The sequence below is a fragment of the Sarcophilus harrisii genome, chromosome 6 (assembly GCF_902635505.1).
Source record: "Sarcophilus harrisii chromosome 6, mSarHar1.11, whole genome shotgun sequence".
Lineage (NCBI taxonomy): Eukaryota > Metazoa > Chordata > Mammalia > Dasyuromorphia > Dasyuridae > Sarcophilus > Sarcophilus harrisii.
The window spans coordinates 239,855,247-239,876,638 of NC_045431.1; the positions used below are offsets into that span (position 1 = coordinate 239,855,247).

General features: G+C 50.3%; 1 protein-coding gene across 1 annotated transcript in view; it reads left to right on the plus strand.

Moving 5' to 3' along the window:
- The first annotated feature begins 5,828 nt into the window (after positions 1–5,828).
- CHKA (choline kinase alpha) overlaps positions 5,829–21,392 on the plus strand; it is a 39,187-nt gene continuing 23,623 nt past the window's right edge. The window contains exon 1 of the mRNA XM_031942328.1: positions 5,829–6,361. Coding sequence (XP_031798188.1) covers positions 6,009–6,361 — 353 coding nt within the window. The 5' untranslated portion in view covers positions 5,829–6,008. The remainder of the gene's footprint in view (positions 6,362–21,392) is intronic.

Below are 21,392 nucleotides of genomic sequence, written 5' to 3' on the forward strand. Positions count from 1 at the left end.
AACGACGGCATGTGTACCCATTACCAGCATACTTTCAAACACATACTCACACTCAAACCCCAGGTGGAGCAATTTTAAATGTACAAAGAGACTCAGAGAAAATAACATTTTAAAAAATATGTTTTCGGTGAAATGTACACTATGTGTTTTTTTCCAAGCTCCTTCAGGGTAGGAGAGTTTCCTAACACACAGAGGAACTTAAGGGGGCTGTTCTGAAGGGCTCTGGCAATAAGCAGGATGGACTCGCATTGCACAGCCCAGATTTTCCCTGACAAGTCATCTGTTGTGAGTGAAGGGGCCCCGGACGTAGCCCCCACATTGTTAGGACTGGAGGAGCTCTCAGAGAAGATGAGTCTTGCAGACAGGGACACCGAGACTTGGCCAAGATCATGTTGCTCTCGACAGCAGGGAAAGGTGGGAGCCAAAGTCAGGGGTCCCGAGATGGCTGGGCAGCGGGAGCGGGCACGAGTCCGGAGCAGGCCCAGGCTGGGCCCAGTCTGTAGCACTTTAGGGAAGAAGGGGCTGTGGGGTTGTGGAGCAGGAGGAGTGCATGACATGGCCAGGACCAGGCTGGGAGCTGGGCAGGTACGTGTGGATGATAAGGTGATCCAGGGTGACTTGGATCCAGGCGGGGCACGGACGCCAGGACTTACTGGGAGAACAGAGAGGGAGTGAACCACCCTGAGGCCCCGGGCAGGGTAAGGAAAACAGTCCCTCAGTGGGAAGTGGAGAAAGGCTCTGGTCCTGAATTTTAAAAAGAGACAGCTCACCACAAGCTCTAGGGCCATCGCCAATGCTAGGACCCCGCTCTCCCCACCCAGGCAGACTCGGGCCTTTCCATTGTTCTTTTTCTGTGGGTTCTTTTCTGCTCTCGGGTAAAGGAGTAAGGGCTATTGTGACCTTGGGAGTTCTAAGGGCTGAAGGACCATTTCAGAGGTTGCCCATATGGCGAGACTCCAGCCAGTTGCTCAGAGAAGGAGCTCCCCAGCTTTGCTGGGGGACCTCATTAGTGTGAGTGGGGACAGAGTCTCTGAGTGGATGGAGAGCCAGGGCTAGGGCCAGGAAAGCTCATGGTCCTGAATTTAAAACTGGCCTCAGACACTGCTAGCCGTGTCAACTTGGGTTGTCACTTAACCCTTTTTGCCTCAGTAAAATGACCTGGAGAAGGAAGTAGCAAACCACTTCCTTATCTTTGCCAAGGATCAGGGAGTCAGATACACTGAAAAACCTGAGCAACAAGAAAAATTAGCTCTTCCTGAGGTAGATATGGATGTGTGGAGAATTCATCAGATGCTTAATGTGTCCGACACTGTGCTAAGACTGAGTCTGCCTCAAATAATAAAAGAGAAAATTGAAAACTGAGGCAAACTGATCATAACAAAAGATGAGAATGGTTGACCTTGGAGATATTGTGGGAAGAACATCATTGATGAAGCCATGAACTGGCCCATCCATCTGGAAAGCCATTTGGAATATGCAAAGCAACTGGCTAAAAGGTCCATTCCTTTTATCCAGAGATTTCATTCCCCAATAATATCCAGGATAAAAAGAAACTATAAATATTAAAATATAACAGCAGTTTTTGTTTTTGCTGAGGCAATTGGGGTTAAGTGACTTGCCCAGGGTCACACAGCTAGGAAGTGTTAAGTGTCTGAGACCAGATCACATTTGAACTCGGGTCCTCCTGACTTCAGGGCTGGTGTTCTATCCACTGGACCATCTAGCTGCCCCAGCCCATTTTAATACTAACAAGGACCTGGAAGTAAACTAGATGCCCATCCATTGGGGAATGGCCAAACATGATGACAGAATATGGCTTGTAATATTAAAAAATATTTAGAGAAGCCTGGGAAGACACAGGATGACGATATACACAATGACAACAATGATGAAAAAGGAAATAACAAAAAACAATGCAACAAAACTGGAAAACCATCATTATAAATTTATTCCTAAGGAAGAGATGTGGGAACTGCCTCTCTCAGCGCCTCTACACATAGAGTCAGACTGTTTCAATATGTTGGTTAATTGATTCTTTTTTTAAAAAAAAATTCTTCCTTATAAGGATGGCTCTCTGGTAGGAGGAGGAAAGAGACAAAGAAACGTAGGTGATGTAAAAATTAAAGATAGCACTTTTTTTTTTTTTTTAAAGGAGAGACAACTGCTAACCGCCTGGAACCAGTATGGATTCACAAAGAATAAGTCAAACCCATTGCCCTTTCTCTGCTAGAATTGCTTTATCAATCAGTTGGGGAGTTGCTGTAAACAGTTGCTCTGGATTTCTGCAAGTACCTGGGCAACGCCCCCTGATAGCCTCATGGACAAGTCCGGATAAAGGTTGGCTGAATAAGCACCTCAGAGGATTTGAGTAATGGTCATATGTCACCCTAGAGGAAGAAATGCTCACATGACAGTGTCCTTGGGTCGGTCCCCTTAGGTTCAACCTTTTTTTAATCATTAACTTGAAGATGTGATTGGCACGGAGGGGGACGTGGCAAAGCAAGTCACATGAAAACGACTGGAGGGTTTGGGTTGGCTGTAAGCTTGTCATTCCATTTCGGTGAGCTGGCGTGTGCAGGACACTGAACTAGGCCCCGGGCACGGGGATGCGACAAAGCCTCGTCCGCCGCGAGAGCAGGGTTTGGCCAAAGAAGCTTTCCCAAGGCTTTGGAAGCAGGGTGGGCTCGGCCGCCAGGCCCTGGGCCCGAAGGAAGAGGTCAGGGAGGGAGGATCAGGCTATACCCTGGAAGGAAGCTGGACCTCTGCTTTAAGAGCTTTTGGGAAAGCTGCCGAGACCTGCCTCTGGAGGCTTCGCTATGATTGCCCACAGGGCCACAAAAGCATGGCACCAGGCGAATCTGGCCAATGGTGGTCCAATGGAGCACCTTTAGCTCCTCCACCTCCTTTAAAGGCCAGGGATGAGCTTTTCCATCGAGGACAACTTGTCCTTGGCACCGTGCAGTGTTGGCCAGAGGGGGCCGCATCTGCCCACCCCCCCAGGCCCCCACATCCACACGGGTGCCAGGGTCTGTCCGTCTCCTCCCCCACCCGGGTACAGGCGCTCATCGCTTCGGACCTGGGCAACTGCAACCTGTCACTTCCAGGATCAATGATTTCCTTTTCCTTCCAGCCATGTCCCTTCCCTGTATGAAGGAGCTCTTCGAGGCCCAGAGGGCAGGGGCTTGCCTGCGGTCCCACAACTAGTAAAATGATTTGCATCTGGGTCCTGACTCACAACCCAACTCTTCATTGTATCATGAAACTTTCCCGTGACTCATTTTCCTTCCCAGTGAAATAGTACAAGAATATTTGCACCACCTTTTGCTTAGGGTTGTGGTCATTAGGTGGAAAGCACATAGTGTTTGTGTGTATAATATGTACAGCGTTTTGTGGAGCCTGAAGCACGAGGTCACTGCAAATCATTAGAGAGGCTAGTGTGCATTTCCTACTGAACTCCCCCCTCTTAGGGCTGTGGTCATTAAAGGAAAAATAGCGTTTATGTGCGATGCACATAATAATCATTGTAAATCATTCTGGTCATTGTCTTGCAGAGGCTCATGTGCATTTCCTATTGAAGGGAGACGAGGAGGAAGGAGGAATGGAGAAATGTTAGTGACAAAGAGGTCAAGGAGAGGGAATGGGGACGAGATAAAAAGTTGGCTGATGACCGACAGAGTGATACACTTGTAGAATCATCTGGATCCCATTAGGCTGGTATTTCATGCTATAGGGAGGCTTCCAGTACGAGAAAACTGAGTTCAGAGAGGTGGTGGGCGACCCGGGGTCACCCAGCTGGAGCCGAGCCAAGCCCTGGCCCCGGACGGCAGGGGGCCCGATCTGAGGCCTGATTTTGTGCTGCAGATTGGAGTGTTTTCTCCCCCCCCCCCCAAAGGAACTAAACCAAGTTCCCTTAATCTTAAAGAGGATGAACTCAAAAACCCCCAATTAAGAACCAGAAGCACAAAGCCTCGCTCAGTGACTTGGGAGCAAATCAGTCAGCAGCAGGGGAGAGGCGGGGGCTGCTGGCAGCAGCATGGACGGGAGGGCTCCCACAGCCCCAGCCCTGCCAGCGCGCGCTTTGCAGGGTCTGAGCTCCTGGGAATGTCTCTAATATCCTTAATGAGGCAACTTCTCTGCCCCCAGGGGCTGCGCTCCCACAAAAGCTACCCTGGCTTTTCACAGCTCCCCGGCAGGAACCAGAAAAGAGAGGCCTTATTTCCCGGGGAGTCCGGCTCCCTTTCCCAGCTTTCTCGTTGCTTCTTGGGAGATTTCCAGCATTCCTCGCAGATTACCCAGCCTCCTGTCATTGGTTAGTGGGACAAAGGGGACTGTCACCTGGAAGGGCCTGGCAGCCCGCCGTTGCCTCCCAAACCTCGGGCCCCTGCCTTCTCCCTCCCCGAGAAACGGCCCCGGAGCAGGGCAAGGGGGGCATTATCCCCACCGCTGGCGGGGCCTGGCGTCTCCGGCGGGGGAGAGGAGCCTGAGCTCGGGCCCCTCTGTAAGATGACACCCCGGGGGTATCCCTGGAAGGGGCAGGGGGCGGGCCGGCAGACTTCTGTGCCGGCGGGGGAGAGAGGCCGGAGATGCGGCCACCAGTACCGCGGGCCCCAGTCCTGCGTCCCGGCGGGCCCCAGTCCTGCCTCCCGGCGGGCCCGGGCCCCAGTCCTGCGTCCCGGCGGGCCCCAGTCCTGCCTCCCGGAGGGCCCGGGCCCCAGTCCTGCGTCCCACCCAGTCCTGCCTCCCGGCGGGCCCCAGTCCTGCGTCCCGGCCTGACAAGCGGGGCCCCGGCTCCGGGCCTGTCTCAGGGCTGGGAGGGAGGGGGTCGGGCCCGTGGGGGGGGGGGCAGTCAGCACCTGGGAGGAGGGAGCAGCTGCCCCTCCCACAGCCCTCCCGGGCCTCCCTGGGCCCAGCTCGCGGTCCTCGATGCCTCCTGGGCCGGGGAGGCGGCAGAGGCAAGGTCCGCGCCCGCACCCGTCTGCCAGGGCCCGCACCCTTCCCCAAGGTCACCGCGAGCTCCTGTGCCAGCAAGCCCCCCGCCCGCCGGCTCATGCTCCCCTTTGCTGAGGCCACCGCATTTTGGGTGGCCCTAAAAAGGCGTCCAAGCAAAGTCCGGCGGCCGGCGGGGTCCCTGCGGACCGGCGCGGGGAGCCCCTCCCCCTCCCTCCTTTGTCCGCTCACCCCCCCCCCCATTCCCCCTGCCTTCCTCTTCACCTGTCTCCCCTCCTCCGCCCTTTCTCACACCCCGTTCTCTTCTTCCTCCCTTTCCCGGCCCAGTCCCCTCCTCCGATCCGTCCCTGTCTTCTCTTCCGCTAACCCTTCCCCTCCTCTCGGGCTCCTCCTCCACCTGTTCCCCTCTTCGGGCCCAGCTCCTCCCCAGGCCCTTTCCCCCTCCACCTGTTCCTCAGTCTCTTCCCCCTCCCCCTTACATGGCCCCCTCCCCCTCCTCCCCCTTCCTCTCCTCCCCCGACCCGGTCCTCCGGCCCCAGTGGCCCCGCCCCCCTTCCCCGCAAGGCTGCGGAGCCCGAGGCGCCGGGGGGCGGCGCCCGCGCCTTCTCCGCCTTCTTGCCGGCGCCGGCCGCCGGTTGGCTACGAAGCGGGCCCCGGGGCGGGGCCTGTCTCGCGGGCACCAATGGGCGCCGGCGGGCTGTGACGCCGCGGGCGGCGGGGGCTCCTCGTGCCGCGCGCCGGGAGGTGTAGGCAGCGCCGAGCCCGCGACCGCCTCAGACGCGCCGACCGCCGCGGACCGCGCTCCAGCCTCCGCCCTCGCTCCCGCTCCGGCTCCCGCCGCCGCCACCGGCCGCTACCCGCCGACCCCGCCGCCTCGCCGGCAGCAGAGCCCGAGCCCGAGCCCGAAGCCGCGGCCGAGGCGCCCCCACGCCCCTCCCGCCGCCCCGCGCCGCCGCCCCTTTGTGCGGCGTCCCCGGCTCCCGGCCCCCGGCTCCCGGCCCCTCCGCCCCGGCCCCCGGCCCCCGGCCCCGCCCGCCCCCGGCCCTCTCGGCCCGCGCGCCATGAAGACCAAGTTCTGTAACGGCGGCGAAGCGGAGCCTTCCACCCTGGGGCTGTTGCTGAGCTGCGGGGGGGGCGGCGGCGGGGGGGGCGCGCCCTCGCCCGTGGGGGGGCCCGCGCAGCAGCGCGACGCCGACGCCGAGCTCGAGGCGGGGGAGCGCGGAGGCGGCGAGGGCGGCGGAGGCCGCTGCTGCCGGCCCGAGCGGGACGACGAGCCCGACGAGCCGGAGAACACGGCCGACGCCGACGCCCCCGAGCCCCGCACCCGCCGCAAGGCCTACCTCTGGTGCAAGGAGTTCCTGCCCGGAGCCTGGAGGGCGCTGCCCGAGGACCAGTTCCACATCAGCGTCGTCAGGTCCGGGCCGGGCCCTGGGGGAGGGGAAAGGAGGGGAGAGAGAGGCCCCGCCCCCGATCCGGGAGCGGGGGAGAGACTGGGGCTCCGACCCCCGCCCCCAACGCCGAGAAGGGGGACTGAAGCTGGGGGGGGGGGGGAGGCCCAGGCCCCGCCCCCAACGCCGAGAAGGGGGACTGAAGCTGGGGGGGGGGGAGGCCCAGGCCCCGCCCCCAACGCCGAGAAGGGGGGGAGAAGAACTAAGGCTACCACGGAGGGGGGGAAGGGGAGGACCAGGTCCCTCTCTCCCAACCAGGAGGAAATGGACTGTGGTGTGGGAAAGAGAGCCCCCCCCCGGGGGGGGGCTCCGACCTTGGGGAGAGGGCGGAAGGAGAGAGCTCTCTGGGAAGGGAGAGAGATGGAAAGCGTCCCTGACCCGGAGGGGAAACTGAGGCTCGGTCCTCGGCCCGTTGCCTGGTGGGGGCTTGGGACCCTGGGCAGAGAGCCTTTGGCCCGTTAGTTCGGACTCCGCCTCCTCCCCGCCCATTGGGGGCCTAGAGATGGGGGCGGGGATGAGAATCCCAAAGAGCAGGCTGGGGCCCAACCCCTCTCCAGACTGGGGCCAGCCCCTCACCCCACATTTTGCAGAGGCTTCGGGGAGGGAAACTCGGGTATGTGAGGGACCCTTCCTCTCCTCACTCCCCCCCCCCCCCCAGCTTTGGGAAAGGGGGGGCAGAAATGGGGGCAATTTGTAGGTTAGTGGCGGAACCTTTTGTCTGGGAACCCGGGAACTGCCCACAAAAAGGCCCCGAGGCATTCTGTCCTTATCTGGTGACCTGATTCACTTCCCAAGGCCACCTCCTCTGGGAAGGCCTCCCTCCCCTCTGCTGGGGAAGTCCCAGCCTCAACTCCCCCAGAGCGGGGGTTCCCGAAGCTGGCGGCCCCCGGCCCCCTGGATTTGAGGGCCAGGAGTTGGAGGAATGGGTCTCCTAATTTTACAGAGAGGGAAATTGAGGCTGGTTAGGGAAGGAATCAGGCCCAAGGTCACCCAGGTTACAATCCAGACTACGGGGAATGTCGATGAATTGAGTTTGTCGTGTCCCATTTGGAGAAGTGTCGCTAGGCACTGGCTCCCAAGACTTATTTTTTAAAAATCCCTTAAAGGAAAAAGGGTTTTCTTCCGTAGTCGCAGTCAGTGTACATCCTCACACACGCAGAAAGCTGTTCCCTTGGGACCTCACCCCGAGAGAAGGTGGCGGAGAAGCCGCAGCTTTAGCCTCGGGCCTGCAGGGTGGTTCGTGTGGGTTCTCGTACATCAGGCTGAGCCTGCTGGGTTCCCTTGGATTTGCCCACGGGGCACCGCAGAGAACTCGCTGGGCTGTGGGGTACAGAGCGGCGGGCCCACACTTAATGCCCAGGCCCACAGCGAATCCGTTTCAATTTCTCTGCCCAGAAGGCCGAGTTTGTGGCACATGGAGCCCGTGGACCTTCACTTCCTCTTTATCCCTCTACAGCCTTGGGCCCATAGAAACCCCCTGACAAGTCCTGGCCTCCCCAGGAAAATATTTCCCCAAATACACGCAAGTGCCCAAGAAGGGCCAGGCAAGTCACAAGGCGGGGCCTGTCTGAGTGACATCCCCCCAGCAGCCGGCTGCCATTTTCAGAGAAGGGGCAAAAATGAGTGGCCTAAATAGCCTGAAACTGGCGGCGGGCCACAAAGGGCCGGGACCGGGGTTAGTCCAGAAATGACGTCAGAGTCTTGGGGGGTGCTTTCAGGTGTTTTCAGCTGCCTGTGAGCCTTGTGGTGGCCACTTGGTGGTGAGGGCTGGAGCTTTTACATCTCAGAGAGTGGCGGCAGCAGATGCATTCTGAGTCTGCCATTGTGGAGTGCATTTATTAACTGCCTTTTGTGTGCTGCTTACTGTGTGAGGCAAAGGTCAGGGCTACCAAAGATGGCCCGGGAACTTTCACCCTCAGGAGGGAACCACAAGCAAAGGAGTGTGTCCAGATCCGCAGGGTGAACAGGAAATCCTTCCCCGGGAGATTATAGCCGGGAGGCTGAGTCAAGGAGGGGCCTGGGAGGTGAGGGATGGGCTGTCTTGCTCATAATTGCCTGGAGTCTGGGGTTCCTGGATAGAAGAGGAGTTGTCAGAAGTGAGGTGATTAAAAATCTTTGTCCTCAAGGGAAGTACTGGTGGGGAAGGTTTATCTGAGTGTCAGACCTTTCTGGGAGAGCCCCCTTTCGTGGAGATGGATGAGATTGGGGGGGGGGGGAAGTTGGGGCTTTGGGTTGGGTTTATTTATTTTAATTTGTTTTTTTGGCAAGTTCTGCTAGGCTGCGGTCATTGTGTTGTGTTGGCCTCTCTTCCTCTGAAATGACTTTCTTTTATCTGTGGAGCATTTAATTTAGTGGATAGAAACTTTTCCTTCTGTCACCTCTCACCAATGCTCATAGTCAGTGCTTAATACATTTGTATTCAGTTAAGAAATGACCGGTTTTGGGTAGGACTTTCCCCCTCAGGAAAGAGTTCTTTTCGAAGATTATTGAGATGACCCCTCTGAACGGATGGATCTTTTATTATGGGTGGATTTAATTTGCCCATTTGGTAGTGGATAGAATTCCTTGCTGAGCTCACAATTTGTCAGTCATCTGACATAGTTAATGGTTCCCACCTGGATTGCATCTCATGGTGGCCTCATCCCTCTCACATAATGGGGCTGGAGACAGATACTGTGGTAATCTGAGCTTGAGAAGAGATCCATAGCTGCTCCTCTTTAGATCCAGTGTATGTCTTTTTCTTGTTTGTGTATAGGAAGGTGGGGCAACCTAATGTATTCCCTGAGTTAAGAATATTGCCTTTATCCCCTTGGTTTCCTACTCCCATGTGGTCTGATCTTTCTGTTTATGTTTCAGTTTTTCATAGTAATCTTGTCCGATTGAGGCTTTACTTATAGGACCTTTTTTTTTTTTTAAATCAGTATTGATCATGAGAAGTGCTCATTCTTCTTGGTTTTGAGACATTTCAATCGTGTCCAACTTTTCATGACCCCATCCCGGGCTTTCTTGGCAAAGATACTGGAGTGGTTTGCCATTTCTTTCAGCTCGGTTTACCTGGTCTAGGGTCCTACAGCTCATGTCTGAACCTAGATTTGAACTCGGGGTCTCCTGTCTTCAGGCCCATTGCCGTCCTCACTGAGCCACCTCGTCAGCAGTAATACTGGCCACTGCTTCTGGTCGAGAATAGAACATCATTGTTACAGTAGGCCCTTCTAGTGTGTAGACGGTGGCCCTGCCGGGGCTCTGCGCAGAGCTTTGGTTTGTCCAGGGAGGCAGAATGGTTCACAAAACCTTGGTGGAACGTCCGACGGCTGCTCAGCGGAGATGCGGGCCAACGTCTTGTGCCTCTTGAGGAACGCTGGAGATCCCACTGCCATCCTGAAGGAAGAAGGGGGCTAAACCTTTGGTTGGCTGGGTCTATGTAGAAAGTGGCGTAGAGATTAATGAATGAGAAAACCCAATTACACTTGGCATCCAATTACTTCTAATGGAGAGATAGTGAAAAGAGGGCTAGATGGCACTGGCCTGAAGTCAGGTGGGCCTGAGTTCAAATATAGTCTCAGACACTTAACACTTTCTAGATGAATGATCCTGGGAAAGTCACTGAACGCCAACTGCCTCAGCAAAAGAAAGGGGGAAAAAAGAGGACTTTCATTTTAGTCTTTTTAGAAAAATTTACTTATAAATTCTGTGGGAGAAGAAGCTTCAGGGTCAGGCTTGTCCATCCCCATGAGGAAATGGTTATATAGCCCTGGCTGGAAAACTTGGGGAGAGGGGTATCTATTTCCTGAGGCAGCCCCTTTCACTTGGACGACTCTTATTGTTAGAAAGTTAGACCTTCCAGCAAGCCAGCCTCCATCTGCCTTTCTCCCATTTCCTGCTCTCTGGGGCCAAACTAAGCTTTACATCCTCAAAAAGGATTATGGAAGGTTTTTGTCTTCTGTTCTCTTTTGTGCATAAGACAAAGGGGGCAGCTTTGAAAGAGTCAGCCTGTCGGATATATTATACTTTGATGCATCTCATGGGGACTTGGAGCTTGCTGCCCACTCTTCTGTTTTACTTGGTTCACCAAAAAAACGTCTCCAGGTCACATAGAAGGGCCCTCGGAAATGTTCATTTCTTTAACTTTACAGATTAAGGACACTGAGGCTCTTTCCCCAAAATCAAATTGCCACATGAGCTCAGATTTTCCAATTCCCAGTTCTGTCCCTGGCACTTTGTCCCTTTTTTTCCCCAGACTGTCCATAGGAGTGCCGGGAGCACATTGGGGTTTGCCACAGGGACATGCTGAAGCTCATGGCCCACCCAGCTTCTCTCATCCAGCTGGCCAGCCAAGTTTTCTCCACCCTGGGTTTGCCACATTGTGTTTTCAGACCTGTATAACCCAAAAGATGTTCGTTCCTGTTAAGTATAAAAGTACAATATCTGACCCAACATTTTAGTCTGTTACCTCACATATTGGCCAGCCCACCTGACTTGTATACCATGTCCTTCAATAACAGCATGGCAAAGTCCAGATGTGAAAATAATGATTATTTTTCTGGACATGCCTTTAAGTTTTGGAGAGTGCCATATTTTATCTACAAGACTCTCCAGGGCTGGCTCCTTTTCTTCCTCATTGGATGGGATGGCCTCAGAATTTGGTGGGCTTGAATTAATTTAAGTCCTAGGAGCCTCAGACCCTCTCCTGCCTTCCTCAGGGGGCCCTAGATCTGACTCGTCAACATTCCTTTCTTTCTCATCTACCCACAGGTTTTTTTCCTTCTTTTCCACCCTAGAACCTGAGATACAGATGCAGTTCCTCAATTCTTCCATCTTTCTGGGAAGCCAAAACAATTATTAGGCCTTTGGCTTCAGGCAAAATGTCCCCCTATATGTCATGCTTCCAAGAGCTCTTAGATTTCTTCTTTCTGCCTAGGTGGTCTCTAATGTACTCCAGAGGCTTTAGGGCTTAAGCTTCTGATGCTTTCCCCAATCTCCTTCCTGAATTTCCTCACCCACATCCAATCACTTTGACCATCTCTTATTACTTTGGAGCAAGAGATGAAATTCAAAGCCACATTCTAGTCCCTTTCCACTAAGCCTTTGTTCTACCTGTGAGGTCAGATGTTCCTTGGTGCATTTTATGTGAGCAGCCTGGACCATGAATTTTATTGCTGGCTCCTCTCTTGAATTTTATCTCCACTGAATTGTTGGGATTTTCTATTGTTCTCTCCACTGTAGCAAAGCTTTTTGTTATCCACTGTGTCGACCCACAAAGACAATTTTCTTCCTCTCTTTCCTCTCTTTTGAGTTGGGCAAAGCCATTTGGATTCAGTTTGCCAGAATTCATGCTTGTTTACCGGTGCTTGTTAGATGTCCCTGGCCAAGAACAAGTCTTTTCTCTGACATCAGCTTTTAAACTAACATGTCCCAAATCTTCCTTTTCTTCTGAAGCCCTTGCCTTCAATGGGCAAGTGAGAGAAACAGAAATATCAACTGTCCCCCTCCTAAAAAACAGAGCACTTTGTCCAACTGGATTGTTTGAGCTGAGCAGGATCTGATAAATCCTTTACTACAGGAAATTAAAAATTGACCAGTGGTGATTTTGGAGCTTTTTGTTATTATTCAGTCATGTCTGACTCTGTGACCACAGGAACCATACTGTCCAAGATTAGGTTAAGGCAAACAGCTAAAGTAACTTGTGCAGGGCCACCCAGCTAGTGCATGAAGCGAGATTTGCTTAACTACCCTTGAAGTCATCTTAACTGCCTCTTTTTTAATCTAATAGGTGTTGTTTATTTTCTAGTGAACATTGAGGCAAAAGTGATAAATAAAATACTAGTGAGATTACTGCAATAGATCATGAAAGTCATATATTTATGATCATTGTAAATCAGGATTTATACCGGAAATATAGGACTGATTCAATATTAGGAAAACTACAAGCATAATTGACTATTTCAGTAATAAAAACAACAATAACCATATGATTATCTCAATAGATTTGCAAAAATTTTTTGACAAAATGCAGTACCCATTCCTATTAAAAATATTAGGAAGCGTAGAAATAGACCTTTTCTCAAAATGAATAGCAAAGGACCTGAGTTAAAATCTAGTCTCAGACATTTACTAGCTGTATGACCCTTTAATCCCTCTGTGCCTCAGTTTCCTCAAGTGTAAAATAGGAATTATAATCGCACCTACTTTTCAGGATTGTTGTGAGGATCAAATGAAAAAAGAAATCGTGAAATGCTTAACACCACCTTCATGTAATAGACACTTAAGACATTTGTTCTCACACCTAGCTCTGGGCTAGATAGATTTTTAATGACATTTAATTGTTGAATGATAAATTTTTACTTGATATAATTTTTAATGAATGAAAACCATTTTATAAGGATTTTTAAAAATGGATAGATCTATCTAAAACCAAGAAAATCCAGCAAGAAGACATAGAAAGAAAAATTCAATTTTAAAATGACTTTAGATTCCCAAGTATTTGTTGTCTATTACTATCTGCCAAGATTCACTGTATTGCTATTTTTGAAAAAATTTTTTATTAAAGCTTTTTATTTATAAAGCATATGCATGAGTAATTTTTCAACACTGACCCTTGCAAAACCTTTTGTTCCAAATTTTCCCACCCTCTCCCCTAGATGGCAGGTAGTCCAATACATGTTAAATATGTTAAATCCAATATATTTATACATAGTTAGACAGTTACCTTGCTGCACAAACCCTAACCCCAACTCAAGGGCATCCATTCCATTTCCAGTTTTCTTGCCACTATAAAAAAGGCTGCCATTTTTGCACATGTGGGTCCCTTTCCCTAGGATGATGATGCTGTTATTTATTTATTTGTTTGTTTGTTTATTTATTTATTTATTTTGCTGAGGCAATTGGGGTTAAGTGACTTGCCCAGGATCACACAGCTAGGAAGTATTGTGCCTATGAGCAGATTTGAACTCGTGTGCTCTTGAATTCAGGGCTGGTGCTCTATCCACTGCACTACCCAGCTGCCCCAAATGTTATTTTTAAAGGACAAATGGCATACTATTTTTTAATATAGGAATAGAATAAAAATTGAAATATTTATGAATTTATACTTGGTCTTTGCGCTACTGTAGTACCCATATTTGTTAAGAGTAAATAGGACTGGGATGATTTGCTTTCTGAAAAAGAGGTCACAGATATGGAGAAAAGAATTTCCTTCCATTAGGTGATGTCCTAAGGTGTGCCACTGATTTGAATCAGTTACAGACAGTTGACCTTTAATGCTTTAAATACTTGACATCTGCATTCTCCTTGGTTACTGCAATCCTTGGGAGGGAGGTGGAGACCCTTCCCTTGGAGAAGCATGGGTTAGGCAGCTGATAGGTATCTAAGGAAGGATTCTAAATCCAGGTCTAGACTTGTGTTGTGACCCCTACAGCACTTGGAGGGAGGGAGGAAAGGAAGTAGGGAGGGAGTTATGTGGTCTTTGGCTTCTTTCTGACTCCCTCGACTTCAGAATATTGTGTACATAGAGGGAGCGATCAGTGGCCCAGACGAATTGATCTGCCAGCTTTTAGCCAGTGCCCATTGCATGCCCTGTCATTAGACAATGTGCTAAGTGTTGGGCCTGGATTCTGTTCCCTTATAAACAGTAAGTAAAGTGTACTAAGTGGTTCTTAACCTTTCTGAAGGCAGAGGATTTGTTCACACGCTCACCCTAGGAGGCTGACTTTTCGTGGATGTTGAGGCACTCCTGAGCAGCCCCCTTGCCTGAAGTGGAAGGCCATCCAGGGAGATACTCTTATCGGGTTTTGATCAGCATGTGGAAGCAGGAATGACTCTGGGCAGGTACTTGCAGTGGATTGAGTCACTGTTGCCTAATTCCCTTGCCTAAAGGTGGCCTGGCCATATAGTAAACAGTACAGACCCATGTGGAGTTGGAAGACTTTAGGGCTGAGTGCCCCCTTAGTTACCTAGCTCAGGTGACAGTGTGTGCTTCGGGCTGTTACACAGGAAGGGATGGTGAAGGAGAGCTGCTTACTCTGTCAGGGACAGTGTCATCAGTGTCACGGACCATTTTCTTAGGCATCCGTTGTTGGTTGTTTTATGGAACCCACTTGTGGTGAAACTTAAGTTCTAGTTTTCCCAGGAAGAATCAATTAGGTACATTGAACAGCCCAGACTTTTGGTCAGATTTCCTAAGACAACTGACCACTAATGAAGATTACATTATGGGAACAGTATCCTCCCCGGGAGGAGGCTTGTAAGACTAGTGCATGGGAAAAAGGCATTTCTAATTAAAATGGCTCTGGAAAATCCCTTAAATCTCCCCCAGTGAGTGATCTAGAAGCTTTAAACAGTTGTGAATGGAGAAGGGGAATAGGGTCTTTGAAGAGGGCAGATGGAGCTGAGCCAGTTGATAACTAGATCTTTGAAGAAGAATTTTCTTTCTCGCTCTGTTAAGTTCTCGATTTTGAGGTGGAGTGAGGGGGAAGTACCATCTCATGGTTCTCAAATAAAGAAAAAAGATTGGTAAAAGGGCTTCCCACAAAGGGTGGTCCTCTGGGTGAGCAGCCTCACTGTAGGGATGGTCACTTGTGCTCCTAGCATCTTCAGCAGAGACCACAGGCAGGATCACCTTGGGTATGTGCTTGTTCCTTGAGGAGAAGGGCAGGTCCAGTGGTGTGTGCTCTTGGTTACTTACATGGAGGTCCTTCCTTGTCTTTCCCAGCAAAGCCAGCCTGGTAACAAAGACTAAAAGGAGGGAAAAAGAAAGAAGCAGTTCAACTGAGTCTGGTCTGTGCAGTGTCCCTCAGCTCACTAGCGCCCATTTTTAAGTGCCAGCCGTGTGCCAAGTGCTGTGCCAAGTACTGGGCATAGGAAAAAAAAGGCAAAAGGCTTACAAAGTCTAGGGGCAAACAAGTTATGGAGAGAGGATCCATTGGGGTCAGTGTCAAGGCAGGCCACAAGGGCAAGGGGAGGACTGGGGAGGACTTCCTGCTCAAGAAGGAAAGAGAAGGAAGTTCTAAATGGGGAGTTCTGCCAGATTAGGGTGGAGTATTTTAATCAAGGAACAGCAAAAGAGGCCTGAGTATGGAGGGAGTGGGGTAAGAAGACTGGGAGGGTTGTTGGCAGGGGCCTGGAGATCAGGGGCCGAGGGGCTGATGGTTGATCCTGATTGTAATAGGGAACCCTCGGGGGTTTGCTGAATGGCTGTTTTAGGAAGATCACTTGATTAGCTGAATGGAGGGAGGACAGAAGTGGAGAGAGACTTGGGCGGGGGTGGGGGGGGACTCCTCCCCAGGAGTTATGGCCATAACACAAATGGGAGGTGCTGAGCCTTGTACTGGGAAGAGAGAAAAAATACTATAAGGTGGGAATGGCAGGACTCACCCACTGATTGATTGATTTGGGGGCCTGAAAGAAGGCCCAAGGGCAACCTTTCAGCTTGAGGCCCGGGTAACTGGGAGAGTAGTGGGGCCCTGCACAGGAAGAGGGGAGCGTTTAAGTCTGAGAGGATCTTGCCTGGCTTTATCCTCTTTCAGGTGACCCACAGGCTGGGTTAGCCTGTCAGGGACAGCTGTCCCCAAGATGGGAGCGATGTCGCAGAGGGCGTGTGGTCGAGAGCAGTCGGTGCTCTTCTAGTTGGGGTTAAAACTGTCTGTTGGCCCAGAAGTGAGTCAGCAAGAATCCTTGGCAAAATCAGCATCAGCAATGACCAGCATTTAATGCTCATTCAGTGGTGAGGTCTCAAGAAGGGGGGCAGGAGACGGAAGGAAGAAGTCTGAATTGTCTCTGGCATTTTGGGCCATTCCGGTGAGGGGGAGAGGGGGAGAACTCCACTTAGAAGGAAGCATCTTCTCCAGGGGAACCTTCGGGAGGTTTCTTGCATCAGTGATGCTTGCAACCCCTGGGTCACACTAGGCCAGAAGCTGGGTGACCTTCGAGGGAGGCAAGAGGCGCTGAGTTCCAGGTGGCCTTGGATTCTTCCCTCTAGAGAAGCTGTTCACTAACTGGGGACATCAGTGTATCAGTGCCCGGAATTTGAACTGGCCACAGGCATTTCTGGGGGTGCTCCCTTTCTAAGGTGTGTCCCCTTTTTCTGAGTCCTTCCTCTTTTCTGCTCTCATTTTCTCTCCTTATTCCCTTACCTTTGCTGGTGGACCTAACAGGCATTATTTCTAGCACTTGGTTGACATTTAAAGTCAGGTAAGTTACTGACCTACTCTAAGGGAGAGAGAGAATGAAATCAAGAGTGTGTCTATGTAAACGCAGAATGTTCTTCAGAAGTTTGAGAACAAAAGCTGGGCTGCTGAGTTGGCTCTCGATGTGGGGAGGTGGCAGGAGGCGATGTTCGCATCCTGAAGCTTTTGAGATGTTTGCAAAGATTTCTTCTGCAATCATGATCCTCTCTGGGAGACAGAAGTGAACAGGAGGCCTCCCAGGCCTTCCGCCCGCCTTCCAGATTCGGTGCTGAATGCCGAGCCCGGGCCCTGGTCAGTCACACATGACCCTCTCTAATTTCTCCCAAGTTGGGTTCTCCCAAGTTCCTCTTTATCATTGAATCTTTTGAAGGCACTGATGGCAGAAACCCCACAGTGAGTCACAGGCTTCCCGGGGCCTTAGGAGAAGGGACTTGGAGTGGCTCAGAAGAAGGATTGAGGAAATCAGCTGAGGAAACCAAGTCCCAAATCCTGCCAGGGAGGATATAAAGTCAGAGGGGACCTTGTTATCCAACCTTTGGGCTCCTGAGGACCCCTAGAGGTGACGTGATTTGTAAGGACTTAGCAGGGTCATGCAGCTGCTAAGTATTGGAGACTGCAGTTGGGCTTTGGCTTCCTCGCTGTGGCTCTGGCTGATGTCTCCCTGGAGTAGACACCCCTCTCTGGCTGTGCTTGGAGGGTGTTGCCGGGCTGCCTCCTGCCCTTTTCTCTGCTGGTCCGACCTGCTCATGTCTAAAAGTTGCTGGGGCAGGATAAGGGCTTAGGAATCCCAGAGCGTAGCTGCTGATTGCATATGATCGCATGTAATTGGTCAGTTAATTGACAAAGAGAAGAGACCTTTCATTGGTTGGCAGATGCCTATAGAAGCTGATGCTTGCTGGTGTCAGAGTAAAGATTATGGAGAGGAGGAGAGAAAAGAAATGATAGTGGCCTAGAACACAATGGCCTTGCCCTTTGAATTACGTAAAGCAGGGGATTCCTGCAGGTGGAGTTGCTAATTTAATTTGTCTTCTGTTCTGTGGCATGTGTTAATTATACTGATGCAACCGAAGCGGTCCTTGGCGCCTCTGGAAGCACCACATCGCCCCCAGATACTGGTTGGCGCTGATGGGCAGACGTGGAGTGAAGCAGCCCAGGTTGAGGTGTCTGTCTTCTTTCTCCTGCTGGCTAGCATGTGCCATTTTTCTCTTTGGTTTTGGGATTTGTGCCACACACATTGGAGGATTTCACACAACATTCCCACGTGACAACACCTGCAGAGCTGTGGTAACTTGGAGAGCCAAATCACTTTTCTCAAAATGGTTTGGGCGAGTTTGCCTATACATACTGTGCTAACTTTTTTCACTTGTTGGTTCCTTTAAGAGAAAGAGGAATTCTTAGCTTACGTAGATTTATTCACAAGAGACTTTCTGAAGGAGAACCTGAAAGACCCTCCCAGATTCACTTAAACCACTTGCCTTGCAGCAACGTCGTTAGCTATAATAGGACTTTTCATTTCCCAGAGAAGTATTTCTACTTCCATATTCTTGTGTTGTAGAAGTTGAGCCAGTTATGGCCTGACAGGAGCTCATGGGTGAGCAAAGGGCTGGGTTTGGAAATGATGGGATGCCTGTGGCCCAGCAGAAGAGCAGTCTGCTTGAAGAAGTTACTTTACTAACTTGAAGTAACCAACTACTTGTCCCTTCTAACTTCCTGCTTCCTGTGAGGCTTACTCTGTGAAACTTGAAATCTGTGAAATTTATTTGATAGAATATATTTATCAATTGAATGATATCTTAAGGACTTGCATGGCTTAGTTCTCAGATTCATGGTATAATGCTCAGATTTAAAAAATAATAATAATAGCTTTTTGTTTTTTATAATCACTTTTTATTTTTCAAAATACATGCAAAGATAGTTTCACAAAACCTTATGTTCCAAATTTTTCTCCCTTCCTCCCCTAGATAGCAAGCAAAGATAGGCAAAATTCTTCTAAATACTTCCATATCTATCATGCTGCACAAGAAAAATCAGATCAAAAAAAGAAAACAGTGAGGAAAAAAAAATAAGCAAACAACAACAACAAAGGTGAAAATACTCTGTTGTGATCCACACTCAGTTCCCACAGACCTCTCTCTCTAGTGCAGATGGCTCTCTCTCCATCACAAGTCTCTTGGAATTGTCCTGAATCATCTCACTATTGAAAAGAGCCATGTCCTTTAGAGTTGATCAATCGCATAATCTCGTTGTTGCCATGTACAATGTTCTGGTTCTACCCACTTCACTTAGCCTCAGTTCATGCAAATCTCCAGGCCTCTCTGAAATCATCCTGCTGTTTGTTTCATATAGAACAATAATATTCCATAACATACACATGCCATAACTTATTCAGCCATTCCCCAACTGATGGGCAGCCACTCAGTTGCCAGTTTCTTGCCACTACAAAAAGGACCGCCACAAACTTTTTGGACATGTGGGTCCCTTTTCCCTTTTTTCATGATCTCTTTGGGGTACGGACCCAGTAGACATATTACACTGCTGGATCAAAGGGATACACAATTTGAGAGCCCTCTGGGCATAGTTCCAAATTATAGCAGTCAAATCTTAGGCCAGACTGAGCACCTGAGCTCCTGCCACCATCTCGGTCACAATGTCCTCCTGTCTTTGAGTGTCTGTTGGAGCTGGCTGTTTTAACCTCTATGTCTCTGGCCCTTCCTTACTGGTGGGTGCTACAGCTACAGAGCCATTGACAGTCACCTTTCTGTAACTTAAGCCGTTTGGGCAGCACTTTCAAAGGAGTCACGTACAGAAAATATGAGAGCTGAGGTTGGTTCCCAGGTTGTCAGGAATCATTTGGTTTAAGCCAAGCTGGTTGGCCTGCCCATTTAGGAACACATTCAGTAATCCCCTGGAGAACAGTAACTTGTCTGTTTGCTCAAGCTTTTAGTTGCACTTTTCACCGTGTGACAGGAAGGGGACAACCGCTTCCCTTGGAGGTGGTGCCAGTCTTGTTGCTTAGCGACCAGAAGCCCATTTGGATCATGTCTGGCACGACAATAGAATTAGGATGAGGTTGTACCAATAGAGCAGACTGGCTTTGGACAGAAATCTCAGAGGTCTCAAGTGGAGCTTTTTTCCCCTGTAATTTTTGGGTGAAAACATTACCTGCCTTCCCAAGAGTTGGGTCTTTCCCAGGCATGTGGTTCTCCACTCACCCACCTTGATTCCTCCTCTGCATGGATACTGGGCAAACAGCTTAGTTGTTTCCTTCCTGGTCCCAGGAAGTCCGACACACCCGATGGATCCTTCCCTTCTGTCCTATTTGTTTGACTTCTTCCTTCCCCCAGAAGACTCTGATTGATTCTCTGACTGTGGATGTGCCTCAATTCCACCCCAAAGCTTTCCAATATTAGGTAGTGAAAAGGCAGCAAGGGAACTCAGGCTTTACTTCCAATCTCTCTCTCTTTTTACTCTGTCCTCAAAAACAAACAAACAAACAAAAAAAAAACGCCCAAAAGCAAACTATTATCACTTGATGAGAAACTTAACGGAGATTTCCATTCTGCTCTTGCAGCTTCAGACAAATGGCTTCTTTGGGCCCCTTTGCAGCTGAGGGAGTTGGATGATCCCCCCAGCTTTGTTAGAAAACACTGCCTCAAAATTGTAGCTTGGGCTCAGGGTAATCAGCATTGCAGTCACCGTGGCTAGAGGGCCGCTTAGCAAGAATGGCCAATCAAAGCCAGTTATTTTGCTTTACCCTTAAAAAAATGTCAACTAGACAGTTGGTGGAATTTTCCCTTAGGGCTAAGCCCTTGCTTTCTAAGTTTGTGCTTTGGAGCCTTCACAAAATTAAGTAGTAATTTTATGTCAAAATGTGACCTATAACTTACTGATGATGCTACTCTCTAAAGCGGCTGTTGGGTGATTTTACATTTAGCTTCATCCAGGCTGAATTTGGAAAGTCTGGGCTGCTTTTGTTCTTAGGTGGTTTTCACCAGACTACCAAGAGGACAGGGAGCTTAAATGCTGTAGGTTCATCCTGTTAGCTTAGTTCTTTTGCATGAGAATAACTATAGTTTGGGTAGGAGATGGACAGAGGAGCCAGGGGATGAGGGGGCTGCCCACCTGACCCCCATACCAAGAATCCTGCCTGCTCCCTCGGGACTGATTGTCCTGGTGGGGTCCTGTCCCATCTAGGCTGCAAGCCTAAGGAGAAATCAGGACAGAAGGTCCCTTTAAGAAGTGAACACTAAATTGTGTTTTTCTGTTTACAAGTTTCTCATTATTTTACTTTTTGTAGGTTAGTTGGACTTCTGTGGAGGCAGAGCAAAGGCAGGGCTTAACGGAGGAAAAATTTTAGGAGAAAAAGAAGCTGTTGCTGACTTTGGAAGGTACAAATGTGAGGAGAGCTCGGGGTCTGGTGCTGTTCCATTGTCCAGCTCGGTCTTCTTCCGTCGCCTTCATCTCTGGACACCCTCTTGCAGTCCCAAAGTCTAGGTCTTCAAGGATATCAAGCGGGAATCTTTTATAAGTAAAGAAAAGTTTATGAGGCCAGAACAGGGCAGTGTTGTTACCCAAAGTCCTGTGATTGGGGTTCTAGTCCAGGCTGGCTGGCCCTAAACCCAGTGCTCCAGTTACCCTGCCACACATGCTGCCTCCTGTTCCTTAGGAGTCACCTTGTGTTAAATTACCCAGGTATCCTGAGGGGGCTCTTTGATCATGTTGGTGTCTTTGAATTTAGGTAGGGTTTTATTTTTACCAGTCCTCCCTCTAAGGAGTGTGTGTTTTGAGTATTGAACCCTTGGAATGAGTGGAGGTC